This window comes from Alligator mississippiensis, chromosome 3 (genome assembly GCF_030867095.1).
Source record: "Alligator mississippiensis isolate rAllMis1 chromosome 3, rAllMis1, whole genome shotgun sequence".
Classification (NCBI taxonomy): Eukaryota; Metazoa; Chordata; order Crocodylia; family Alligatoridae; genus Alligator; species Alligator mississippiensis.
This window is the reverse complement of record NC_081826.1, coordinates 37050858-37064635: the sequence shown is the minus strand read 5'-3', so window position 1 is coordinate 37064635 and position 13778 is coordinate 37050858. Positions and strand designations below refer to the sequence as shown.

General features: G+C 48.6%; 1 protein-coding gene across 1 annotated transcript; it reads left to right on the top strand.

Moving 5' to 3' along the window:
- Positions 1-5838: 5838 nt before the first annotated feature.
- Positions 5839-11035, top strand: ODF1 (outer dense fiber of sperm tails 1). The gene is made up of 2 exons (XM_006277325.3): positions 5839-6246; positions 10444-11035. Exons 1-2 carry the CDS (start codon positions 5963-5965, stop codon positions 10754-10756), a joined length of 597 nt encoding a protein of 198 aa, XP_006277387.1. The 5' UTR covers positions 5839-5962; the 3' UTR covers positions 10757-11035.
- The last annotated feature ends 2743 nt before the right edge of the window (positions 11036-13778 follow it).

Genomic DNA, 13778 nt, shown 5'->3' with positions numbered 1-13778 from the left:
ATAGTCCCAGCTCAGCGGGACCTGGTGGCCTAGGCTGGGCTCTGGTGTGAGGGCTAAGAGGCCCTTGATGCCTGCAGACCCTACCCTATTCCGACACCCGTTGTGCCACCATGTGTAAAAAAGAAAACCCCACCACCGTGCCTGCCGGGGAGGTGTAACCATCGGGCATGAAGACCTACGAGGAAAGTAGCGAGCCCCAGCCCCAGGAGCCCTGTAACTGCCCAGTGCCTCAGAGTCCCCTAGGCGGCTTCCATCTGGGGACATTGCTACAGCCCCCTGAGGTCCTGTAGCCCCGGCCGTCTCCTCCGCCGGCTTCACTGTCAGTTTCTTCACCAGCACCTCTGCCGGCTCCTTTGCCAGCTCCTTCGCCAGTTTTCCCCCCGGCTCCTCTGCTGGTTCCTTCACCAGCTTCTCTGCCAGCTCTTTCGCCAGTTTCTCCCCCGGCTCCTCTGTCAGCTCCTTGGTAGTTGCAGCTCTCACCGCTTCCGCAGCTGCAGCAGCTCTCGCCGCCCCAGGCAGACAGACCCTGCAGGTGCGAGCTCCCGACCTCGGGTTTCCCCGCGGGCTCTCCGGTCTTCTGCCCATTGCCTGTGCCCCCGGGGCTGCACTTTATTCCTGCCGGGTGGTGTCTCTCGCTGACATCACCCAGCCCCAGCTGAATATGAGCGCGGCTAATGAATCACGCAGGCAGTTTTCTGGCGTGCGCTCCTCTGCTACCTCCGGCTCCTGTGAGGGGTAAGTAGGGGCTTTCTTTCCCTTTGGTTTTGGCCCGGGGTTTCCCCATAGCCCCGGCGTCCCTGGGACACACCTCTAGACACCAACTCCACCTGTGGTGCTCAAACCCCTCTGGCCCCAATTGCCAAAAGGGATAAAACTGTGGCTTTGTGCTATACTCATCACTATGCCCATACCTCACAGATATTACTCTTATTATTTTGTACACCAGGCACTCTCACTCTCCTAATGCTCTAGCCCACCAGGTCCCTGACTCTGGCTAGACCACTTTTACTCTTTCCCTTTCACTGTGCGCAAACTCTCACCCTTAAGCTGCTGGCTCTTTGCAGTTTCTCAAGGCACCCGTGTGTTGCCTGGGTTTCCCCTCTCTTGCCACGCAAACTAGCAAGAGTTCTGCTCTCAATGGGAATTAGAGCCAGACTACCTTCTGTGGTTTAACAGCCAGGCTTTTAATAGGTTTTTAGTAGGCCTTTTGATCACATGGCTTTCACCTTGCCAGAGTTTTCTTATTAGTCCAGTATTCAGCCTGCTCTTAGGTAACACAGCTTAAACACTGAGCTGCAGTCCCTGCTGCACTTTAGCATCTTGTAGTTTTCCTTGGCTGCTTGCTACTCTGCAGCTGGCCTTTGCTCTGCTGCTTACCTAATTGCAGTCCTTCAGTTTCATAGTTTCATAATTGGTAGGGTCGGAAGGGACCTGAGCAGATCATCAAGTCCGACCCCCTGCCATGGCAGGAAATGATGCTGGGGTAAAACAACCCCGGCTAGGTGTCTTATCCAGCCTCCTTTTAAAGACCCCCAGGGTAGAAGCAAGCACCACTTCCCTTGGCAGTTGGTTCCAGATCCTAGCCGCCCTGACTGTGAAGTAGTGCCTCCTGATATCTACTCTCAGTCAACTTTATGGCCGTTATTCCTTGTTACTCCCAGTAGTGTTCGGGGGAACAGGGACTCTTCCATTGCCTGCTGGTCTCCCTTGGCCAGTTTATAGACGGCCATCAGATCCCCTCTCAGCCTTCTCTTGTGGAGGCTGAACAGGTTACGGTCTCGTAGACTCCCCTAGTAGGGCCTGCCCTGATGACCCCTGATCATGTGAGTGGCCCTCCTCTGGACCCTCTCGATGCTGTCCACATCCCTCCTGAAGTGTGACGCCCAGAACTGGATGCAGTACTCCAGCTGCGGTCTGACCAATGTCACATAGAGGGGGAGGATCACCCCCTTGGACCTGCTCATGATGCATCTGTGGATGCATGACAAGGTGTGGTTAGCCTTCCTGACTGCATCCCCACATTGGCAGCCCATGTTCATCTTGAAGTCTATAATGACTCCAAGATCCTTTTTTGCCTCTGTGCTGACAAGAAGGGAGTTCCCCAGCCTGTAGGTATGCTGCTGGTTCTTTCTCCCCAGGTGCAGCACCTTGCACTTGTCAGTATTGAATCCCATCTTATTCTCATCCGCCCACCCCTGTAACCTGTCCAGATCCAATTGCAGCCTGTCCCTCCCTTCTAACATGCCCACTTCTCCCCACATCTTAGTGTCATCCACGAATTTGAACAAGGTGCTTTTCACCCCCTCGTCCAAGTCGCTGATGAAGATATTGAACAGTGCGGGCCCGAGGACCCCACGGCCCACATCCCTCCAGGTCGAAAATGACCCATCCACCACCACTCTCTGGGTGTGGCCCTCTGGGTGGGGCCAATTGGCGACCCATCTGACTGCGTAGGCATCGACACCACAATCTCCTAATTTTTTAACAAGAATGGGGTGAGAGACAGTGTCAAAGGCCTTCCTAAAGTCCAGAAAGACTACATCCACTGCTACCCTTGCATCCAAGGATTTTGTAACCTGGTCGTAGAAGGCCACCAGGTTGGTCTGACAGGACCTGCCTCTAATGAACCCATGTTGGTTGCCCCTAAGCACAACCTCCCCTGCTGGCCCTTCGCAGATGTGTACCTGGATAATTTTCTCAAACAGCTTCCCCAGGACCAAGGTAAGACTAACAGGCTTATAATTTCCTGGGTCCTCCTTCCTCCCTTTTTTGAAAATGGGAACCACATTGGCCCTTTTCCAGTCCTCTGGCACCTTGCCAGAGCACCATGAGCGCTCGTAAAGCTGTGCCAGGGGTCCCGCAATGACCTCTGCTAATTCCCTCAGTGCTCTAGGGTGGAGATCATCTGGACCTGCTGATTTGAACACATCCAGTCCCACCAGAAGTTCCCTGACTAGATCCTCTCTGACCCTGGGCCTGGCTGCACCTCCCCTGGGACCAATGGGGATCCCGGTGGGGGAATGACCTGGTCCCTGCTCAGAAAAATGGAGGCAAAGAAATTGTTAAATAGGTTAGCTTTGTCGTCTGGTGAGACCACCAGATTTCCATGTTACCTGGGACCTTCTTTTTACCCCCTGTGTATTTAAAAAGGACTTCTTGTTATCCTTGATCCGGGTGGATAGTTCCAGTTCCATCTCCGCCTTGGCCTTCCTAACAGCCCCCCTACAATCCCGAGCCACGGAGGTATAGTCCTCCCTGGTGATGGCCCCTCCCTTCTATTGGGTGTATGCCTCCTTTTTAGTTTTTTAGCCAGCTCAATGCTGGCTTCCAATCCTTCAAGTAGCAGGGATTAAGGGACCCTGCTACACAATACTACCCAAAAGGTTAACATATACAAATGCAAGACTATTCACAGTATCAGCCTCAATTGGAAGATTTTTTTTAAAACTGGAAAAAATCAGAAAATACTAGAACTCCAAATAATAGGAATCAAAAGTCTTTAACAAATTCCTTACAAAAAGGGTCTGTTTCTGTGACAGGCTATCTGGTAATGATTTGGCCCAGGGGTTTTGAATGGGTAAAAGATGATTGGAGGTCTTGGGATTCCCTTTCCTCACCAATCAGGCCACAGAGACTCACCCTCCATGTCCCCTGATTGGCCCCTTGGGTCACCCAGAGGGGGATAAAAGGAGCAGCGCAGCTTCTCAGAGAAGACCAGCGATGGACCACAAGGAAGGCGTTTCAAAGAGCTGGCAAGAGCTGGCCCAGCGGGGCGGGAGCAGTTGCCCCAGAAGCACCTGAAGGAGTGGGACCTGCAGGCAGCAGTGGGACCCTCAGCAGCGTGGCATGTGGCCAGCAAGAGAGGCTCCCCACTGAGCTCCAGGATCCCTCTCCGAGAGGCTGCAGCCTGCAGGAGAGGTTCCCCAGATCCATCAAGAAGCAGAGCAGTGACCCAAGAGGTTCCCAGCTCTGCTTCCTGCTCCTCCAGCAAGAGGCTAGGAAGCTCAACATGAGGTAGGGGGTCCTGGAAGGTCAAAACCCCCAGCAGTTTAGAGCTGTATCAGCACTGGTGGCTGTGTGGTAGGGTTTCTACCTACCACATGAGAGAGTTGTGTTCAAATCCCAGCTGGGTTAAATCAAGGTGAGTGAAGTTACAGGGAGAAATTCTTGTTGCAGTGGAAGGGTGTCATTGGGTTTTCCTTCTTTCCCCGCTCCAGGTACCTAGGCCCTATATTTCTTGTTATTTGACATTTTGTATTTTGTGCATTTTATATTTCGCCAACCAGTATTGTTCATTGTGCTTTTTGTGTTTTATATTTTGTTAAACCTGTCTTTTGTCAACTGGATGAATATGTGTACGAATGTAAATGCTGAACCTTTATTGAATTCTGCCCCCTCATGGCATTGTAGTGTCCCCAATACCCCCTAGTTTATACATGTTATATTCCCACTACTGTTTTTCTCATTAAAACGTAAATGGTTAACTCCCCATTGATGGTCTGGCTCTGCTCTATAGGGGAAGAAAGGTCCCTATACCTCCCACGGCGCTTGTGCACCTACTCTGATCCCTTCAATTGGAGAGGGGGTACATCTTGGAGTACTGCCCAGGTTACACTTCTCAGTTATGATCTAGATTTACTTAGTACAGGGCTGGAGGGAAGGAACAGAAATGGCTCCCTGACCTCCATACCTCAATATTTAGGCCAGTTGGGTCCTACTCAATTCCAGGGCTAAGTAAGAGCAGCTTCATGGCAATTTTCATTTCTACTTAGCTGTGCACAGTTCCAGCCAAAGTGAATGCCTTTTCCCCCTGCCCCAAAGTAGCTAATATTCTTAAGCCATAGAACTGTTATATCTTCCCTATACTCTAATAAATCCACCCATCATGGAGATATTCTGTAGGGCCTGGAGGTTCCTGACTTTATGCTGGATTACAGGGGGCTGTAGTATGACTGGCAGTCAGGGCCAGAGATTTGTTTCCAGATACTGAAATATCGTAATGATGGGCACGTGAAGATACGCACACTGTAAAATCTGCATTAGCCTTCAACTACCTACCATTTTGACTATGGTATCCACAAGTGATAACATTGCCTTATATCAGCATAGACAGTATAACTCATTTGAATTTACATCTTTTCCTTTTTAAGACTGTAGTATGGTAAGTAATTGCAAATATATCAAGCAGGTTAACTTCAGTGGAACAACTTTTAAGAGGAATAGTGCAAGTCAGCAACGTTGCTTTCACTAAAATAGTCTGCCAGGAACATATTTTTAACTTGCTCATTACTGAAGCAGTGTTTCCTCTGAAGACAGTTAAGTCAGAAGGAATTTTGCCTGAGTCAATATTGAGTCAAAAAAGAGGAAAGACTTCAGTTTTGCCTGACTAAGGACAGAGCAGTTGCACCTGCTCATCCAGCTTTCACCCATCTGCAGTATGTGCTAAAAAAAAAGTTTGTAAACTATAACTAAACTAATGCAATATTGTGATGGAAATCTTAAAATAATCAATAAAGCCATATTTCTGTTTCTTTGATATCTATAATGTTGATATTTTGCGCACACATTATCAAAGCATATAGTAAATATAGACACCACACACAGGGACACAAAATAACATACGTGGGCAAGGGGGAGTTACAGTTGCTGGGGAAACCATAAATTGAATTTCCTAAGTTGTGTGTGCACAAAATACCAGCCAGAATGCTTCATCAATGTAGTGTTTTGCATTTAATAGCTCTCTGGGAAATCACCACTGATTGCAGTTCCCATGACAACTACAGAATTGTGACACAGTTGCAGGCAGGTGATGTCATAAAATGCCTGCTGGAACTCAGCCAAAGCATCTGCAGTTTGTTTTTAAAGCAACTTCTGGCCAGAGCGCTTGCAAGACAATTTTTTCCCCACGAGTGCAAACAATCAGAAGTTGTACTCGTATGCTAATATGGTTTAAAGTTTTAAGATGTCTTTGTGCAGTCGCTTTTTGGAAGATGCCAGGCGAGATCTGAGGAAGGCAGACAGAGAAATGAAGAGACAGATGAGACTGATGGATCTGCATTCACGTTACCTGTGTACCTACGTACATCCTCACTGCCTGTGCAGTGTACACCTACATCCTCATTGCCTCTGTGAATTACATCCGTACCCCCACAGCCTGTGTGACTGGAACTGTCAACCATCATGCCTCACAGTTTGGGAGAGAAGGGCCATTAAAGCAAAACTAGAGGCAGAGCGAGAACTGGCCAGGTAACTGAGCTGCTGAGTAGCCTTTAAACAGGATTGTGGGGAAAAAAATTGACAGCTAAATTCTGAGTCAGGATGGATTTGGATAAATATAATATTAGCGGTGTAATAACTAGAATAACAGAGATCAGCTGAGAAATGAGTAGGAACTGTAAAGTTGGAAAACCACTCTAAGGACATGGTCTAGAAAGTACGGTGAGAATTATCCCAGCAACACCTGTAAGTTAAATATCATACATCCAACTAGGGAAAGAAACAGGACTTATAACAATAACTCTCAAAAGCAACAAATTCAATATCTTAAAGGCTGTTTCAAACTCAGTGACAAACCATTGACTCTCAGATTTAACCACAGATCAGTCTAGCAGTATAATCCACGTTAACTCTATTAAGAGTTGAGGAATTTACTTATTGTTATTTTTGCTGTTTGTAGTGAAGCTTCAGATTTATTCTAGTATCAGTAGAATCCTTGAATCTCTGATAAATGTTACAAACGTCTTACTTTTACAGAAGTATAAAAAAGCAATCAGTAAGTAAGAAATCCTTAGTTAACAAAGCAGAATATAATTAGTAAGAGAGGGAATCTCTTTCATAGTGTTTATTAAAGAAGTTATTTTAATATGGTTTGCTTAACTTCTGTCAAATATTGGGCCTGGAGATGAAGCCTAAAATTTGCTAATTAAAATCTGATACTTTCATTACATACTGGGTGCATCTACACATGCATTTAATCCGGGATCAGTTTACTTGCGAATAAACTACTTGTGAGTAAATGCTCCTGGGCAGGTGTCCACACATGCAAGGAAGCAGGAGTAGATTTGCTGCTAATGGCAGCAAATGGCTCCTGCTTCCTGCAGCCCTGCAATGGGCCCCTGCCGCCACCAGGGGAAGTTCCAGGCTCCTCCTGTGTGGTAGTTCAAGGGCTGGCAGGGAGCGGGGACATTGCACCCTGCTCCTAGGGGGCTGTCTGCTGCCGGGGCAGGGACAATGTTCCCCTGCCCCGGCAGCAGGAAGCTCTTGGCCCTGGCTCCCTGACTGAGGACAGGACTTGAAAAGAGCTGCAGGGCAGGGGTAGAGCAGGTCCCAGCCCCCTGCCCCACCTGCCAGTGGGGTCAGGAGCTGGGACCTGCCCCACCCCTGCACCTCTTTCCAAGCCCCGTGCCTTGATCACTGATCACTTATTGGGGCATGGGGCTGGGACCTGCCCCTGACCAGGACAGGTCCCAGCCCCTGCTCTGTGATTGTGGGGCGGGGGCTGCAGAGCTTGTTTCCTGCTTAGCTTCATGAGTGCAGAGCTGGGTGGGGAGCAGGCTGGGGAGCTTGTTCCCGACTCAGCTCCACAGTAACGGATAAGGATCTCCCAGCGCTGGCCCCACAAACACAGAGCTGGTGCTGGGAGATAAGAGTCTCCCAACCTGAGCCCCAAGACCGTGGAGCTTGGGCTAGAAGATAAGAGTCTCCCAGCCTGAGCCCTGCAACCACGGAGCTTGAACTGGGAGATAAGGATCACCCAGCACCAGCCCCATGGTTATGGAGCTGGCACTGGGAGATAAGGATCTCCCAGCTCCTGCTTGTGATATTGAAGCAGGGGGCTTGGAACTCCCTGCTGCTGAGGCAAGGGGACACAGCCTTCACCTGGGGTCTGGTGGTGGAGCAATCTCCTGCCCCTGGTGGCTGGCTGACTGTGAACAGATTTGCTACCAGTCAGGTAGTAAATTTACTCCCGATTAGTGAGGTTTACTGCACAGTAAGCATGTACATGTGTAGACATACATGCTTACTGCACAGTAAACTATACTTCGCAGTAAAATGTGTCATGTAGATGCACGCACTAAGGACCTAATATTGTCCCATAATCTCTACTGTGCTCAATTTCCACTGGATGCAAGAAAGCTGGAGGAGAGGGATAAAACTGAATCTAGCATTGGGCTTTCCAGACTGTGGGTTAGTTTTATATCAGCCCCAGTAATACAGAATAGCCTAGGGGTCATTCTCAGCTTATTAAAAGGTAACAGCTTTTCTAATTGTGGTAGCTGCCACTCAGACACAACCTATTCCAGACTGTGTATAGGACAGGGTGACACAGAGCTGACTAGTGAAATTATCCTGGATTTTTACCATAATTAAAATTAGAATTTGGTATGTAGCGTCAAACTGTGAAGTCTTTACTCAAGCAAGAACCAATTAAGTTAACAGGAGTTTTACCAAAGTAAACACAGAGAAAGGACTTCAGGATCTGATCTAACAGTTCCACTGAAACATTTTTCCAGAGTATTAGGTCTTTATTGTTAAGCCTTGCCACACTGTTTATTAAATTGGCTTCATTTTCATCATGTATCTGCTCATGCTGCTTTGATCTAAAGTCACTCATAAAAAGGATTTCAGCTTGTCAGTCTAAAATAATCAAATTGATGCTATAACTTTCCAGTCACCATGGTCCTTTTCCCCAACTTTTATTCATCTAAGATCACCCATTCCTAAGTGACTTGAAAGAATGTCCAAGGAGGCAAAAGCAGAGAACTCATGAGTTCTCATGGAGCAAGAAAGATAATTCAACTTAGCACAAAGTTTTGAAAAGTTATCTTAACCATATATAGTAAAAATAGTATGGTTGGAGTGTTGTTGTAGCCATAATGTTCCAGGAAATGTACAGAGGCAAGGGTTGATTTTTGAAAAATAAAGATATCTTCTGTTGGACCAGCTGCATAGTTGGAAAAGATGTTGGACACGTTTTGAGGCATAGAGCACTTTTAACAGTCCTGGAGTTGGAAGAGACTAGAGACCCTGATAGACATTATTTTTGTAGTGCCACGAAGTTTGTTGGGTGTGCTATCAAGGAATCATCTGCTCTCCCTCCTTTCATGGAGTCAGAGAGTGAGAGCAGAGCACTGTGGGATCGTGGAGGGTCTAAGACCTAGTCGCATGTTAAATTTGTCTTTCAAACAGCAACTTCTTTGTAATGTTTTTACCATTTTTTGTGGTAGATTGGCCATCTCTATCTTGGGACAAATTCCTTTAACATTTGGCAGGTTATCATTTGTTGTAGGAAACTCACATATAGCCCTCAATACATGTAACATCTACCAGGGCCCTGGTAGTAAATTACCATCTTATTGGCCCTGTCTATGTATGTAATATTTATGCATTCTCTCAATCACAAATATCTTTTTAAGATGGTAGTTTATGTCCCATTCTGTCTGTTACAGTTGAGGCTGGACTCTTCTACTGAGCATTTTGAAAATGGTTCAAACAAGAGTCATTCTTCTAGATGCTTAGAGGTTATTCCATAGTGTACAACAGGGCTGTCCAACTGATGGCCCAAACCATGCGTCCTGCAAGGAGTTAAGTTGTGGTCCGGGGCTCCTGCCCAGCTGCCTCTCTCCTCATTGCCCAGGTACTAGAAGCTAGAGTCTCTGGGCTCTCCTTCCCACCTCTGGCTGTCGCTTCCTTCCCCCACCCCAGGGATGGGGCATTGTGGTAGTGAGAAGAGCTGATGGTGAGGCAATGGTTACACAGTGAAACAGCAGGGGAGGTTGAGGGCCTGTGGTAAAGGGGGTTATGGGCACGCAGTGTAGTGGTGGGGAGTGGTGCAAGTGTGCAGTGTAGTCATGGGTACAGTACCATGGTGCAGGGCATCCATGGGGTGGGTGGCCCCAGGTGACCATAGCTCACCTTGATGGAACCTGTGGGGTAAGCAGCCTATGGCTGCCTAGAAGTTGGACAGTCCTGCTGTAAGAAATAATTTCAATAAGAAATAATTGTAATGACCCAGTTACCCTCCATCCAGGAGCATTGCAAGGAGGCACTTTTTTTTTACTGCCACTTTTCTTTTACTGCCAAACCTGTACGTAGATCATTGAAACAAGAGTACTTAGTAGAAAATGCAATTCATTTTAAATAGCCATTTGATGGTGGAGAGTGATATGCCAAGGTGACATGAACCTCTTCCCCTTCAGAGCCTCCTCATTCTAAGACTGCACAAAGGAATCCCTTTGATTACAAAGGTAACAGCACACTCATTGATGGTGACACAAGTAGCATGCTTCAGTATACATATGAGAATAGATTCTCTTATTTTATATTTACTTCCTTGTCCCCAGATAAATGTGTTCCTATTCATGCTGTTTATTCCATTAATCTTTTTTTAAGCACTTGAACTGAAAGATGATATTCTTGTTTGTGTTTTTTTATTTATTGTAGTGAGCGAAGAAGAATTAATAGGATGTTGAGCTCATGCCATGATCATAAGCTTTTAGCTTTGATGGATGTTAAAGGTTTTGACCCAGAGGATGTTACAGTAAAGGTGAAAGATGGGAAAGTTAAATTATTAGCTGAACATGAAGAGGAATATAGGACCCTAAGAGGAAAGGAATACAACTATAAAAACATTACTAAGGAGATCAATTTGCCTCCAGGAGTGGATGAAGATGAGGTGATGTACACTGTAGGACCCAACAGCATTGTGAAGATTGAAACTCCCCGCAGGTGTTATCCTTGCCTTCTAAGTCTGTGACAAAGGACTCAGCGGACTCAGAGCAGCAGTAGTCATACACTACTTGGATATAGTACAAGCAATTCATGTTTTGACTCCACCCTCTAAATATTTGGTGGCATCTGTTTTGACCACTTTAGGAACAAAAATAGGACTGCAAAACTGTGTGAATGCCAGTCCTTTAGCTTCATTTTGAAGGGTTTCTTTTGAGTGTGATATGGTCACAATGATAAAAACTTGTTTAGAAATGCTGAACTATGGCAACCTGTTAAGTAATAAAAGACCCTAATAGGTAGTGCAACTCCAGACATTGTCATGGCCTTTGCTTCATAGTTGCATACATTTTAAGGGAAGGGATAGTTATGATAATCCATAAAAACAATTCCTACATCAAATCCATAATTTCACTTCAAGCTATCAGATATCTTTTAGAAAAACATCCAGTCTTGACATAACGGATTCAAGTGAAGGAGACTGCCATGTCTATAGGTAAATTGCTTCAATGGCTATTTATGCTCATGTACGACTTGCATTATTTCTATTGGCTGATTCTTGACCTTTATTTCTACTCTGAATCTTCTGAGCTCCAGCTGAATCTCATTATATCCTTTTCTGCAGAAGAGCCATCCACTATCAGTTATTTCTTCACTGGGTATGTCTACATGTGCAAATGCTCCTGTATGGGTTTACTCCAGAGTAATTTACTTTGGAGTAAACCTACCCATGGTAGGCATCTACACATGTGGCCATTTGGGAGTAGATTTGCTGCTCATGGCAACAGTTTGCTCCTGCCCCCCTCCAGTCCTGCACCGGGCCCCTACAGCAGCCAGGGGGAGCTGGAGGCTCAGGCCACACCGGCCTATGGCTGGCGGCCATCTTTAAAAGCTAGCCCTGCTCCCTGGCCACCTGCCTTCCTGCCCCATAGCAGCCTGAAAGGCAGTGCCAGTATGCCGTGGCTGTTACCAGATTCTCTGCTCACCACTCTATGGCTGCTCTACCCTGAGTCCCTGGGAGCAATGTACACTGCCATGGGCTCCTGCTGGCCACCCTGCTTGCTGTGTTGGCCCACTATGCTGACTGTTACCTGGCACAAGTCAGTCTTGGCCCTGGTGGCCCTGCTGAAAAGCAGGGCTGCCTGGCCTAGCTCACTGCACTGTCCCAGGCCCCCTGCCAACACACTGCTACCACTCAGACTCTGTGCTGCTGCCTGGACTCCAGCATGGATGCTGATGACATACACCTGGATGTCACCATTGGTGCCATCCATGAGCTCCTGGGCCTCTATCCCACCACTTGTGGGCCTGCCAGGCCAGCCAGGACTGGTGCCTATACATTGTCCAGACCACCTGGGATGAGAAGCAGTGGCTGGAGTCTTTTTGCATGACCAGGGACACCTTCCAGGAGCTCCTCAACCAGCTCTGCACACACCTGGAGCAGCAGAGCACCACCATGTGGCCACCCTTCCCCATAGATACCCAGTTGGCCATCACCCTGCCTAAGCTGGCCATACTTGCCAGCCTCCACTACATCAGCCATCTCTTCAAAGTTGGTAAGGTGACTGCCAGGGAGTCTGTCCTAGAGGTCTGTGGCAGCATCCAGGACGTCCTGGGGCATACTGTGCTCTGGGAGCACAACCCCCTGCAGGTGTTGGTGGGGGTCTGCACTGGGTGAAACCCAGGGTGTGCCGGAGCCCTGGACAGGACCCACATCCCTGTCACCTGCTCACCCCACAGTGACTATCCCTACTACAGCTGGTGGGTTTTCCGCTCCATCATACTCCAGACCATCATCGACAACCACAGCGCTTTCATCAGTGTGAACGCTGGCTAGGCGGGTAATGCTCACAATACCCACATGTTTTGCAACTCCACCCTGCCAACCCTGATGGAGAGCGGACACTTCATGCTGGGGTGTGGTAGTGGTCCCACCCCATCTCATTGGGAATCTCACCTACCCACTCCTTCCCTGGCTTTTGTGGCCCTACACTGGCCACCTGAACCTCCACTGGGTACACTTCAACTGGTACCTGTGCCAGACCTGCACACTGGTGGAGTGTGCCTTTGGCTGCCTGAAGGGGCGCTGGTACACCCTCACTGTACCTGAGGTACCCAGGCCCTAGGTGGTGTTGCCTGTTCTCACCACCTGCCTGCTTTGCTGGCTGGTTCCCAGCTCTCATTCTGGCTTGGGGAAGAGGCCAGCTGTGAGCCTCTTCCCCACCAGCCGCTCACCTCACCCTGGGGGTGGGGAAGCAGTGGATCACCTGGTTGTCCTGTGGGTTCATTGCTTTCCTGCTGGAACAGCTGCGAGCCCGCCAGCGAAGCATACTGCTGAGTATGCGCCTTGGTCAGGTCCCTGCTACAGGCTGTTTGTGAGCGTTTGCAACATTTCTGAGATAAGATGCTCATAACAGACGTCTGTGTGCAGCCTGGCCCCAGATCAGGTGTTGTGTGTGCACGAGTGCCCACAGACCACAGTAAGTTAGCTGGGCAGGCCCTGGCACAGGCAGCTGCCAGATGAGCCCCCCCATCCCTGCTCATTTTGCAGGGTCAGGTGGGCTGCTGGGTGCTGGCTGTAGGCAGCCTGCCTCCCCTGCCCCCTCCCCAGGCTGGAACAGGCCTGGCTCCTGGCAGCACCTGCTGCTGTGGCTTCAGACCCACTGTCCCCCCCCTTCTCTTTCTGCAAGCCAGCCTGTCTTCTGTGCTTCTCCCAAGCCCATGGTGCCCAGGCTTGTGGGGCAAGGGGCTCCCAGCTGACTGGGATGCAGAGCTGGTGGCACCCCCACCTTCTCCCAAGGGGTGCTGTCTAGGGAGGTGCCCTGGGGCCAACCCCCACCCTCCATGTGTTGGCTCTGTGCCCTGAGCATACCCACACTGAGAGTGTCCTGGGCATACCACAAGGAGCTGTTTGCATGGACTGAGGGGTGTCCAACCCACTAATCTCTGATTATGATGATTGCCATGGTGTCCTAGGCATACCAGTGAATCTAGCATAGGACCTGAACTTCAATGGTGCAGAGGACAAGCTCACCTTGCCCCACAACTTC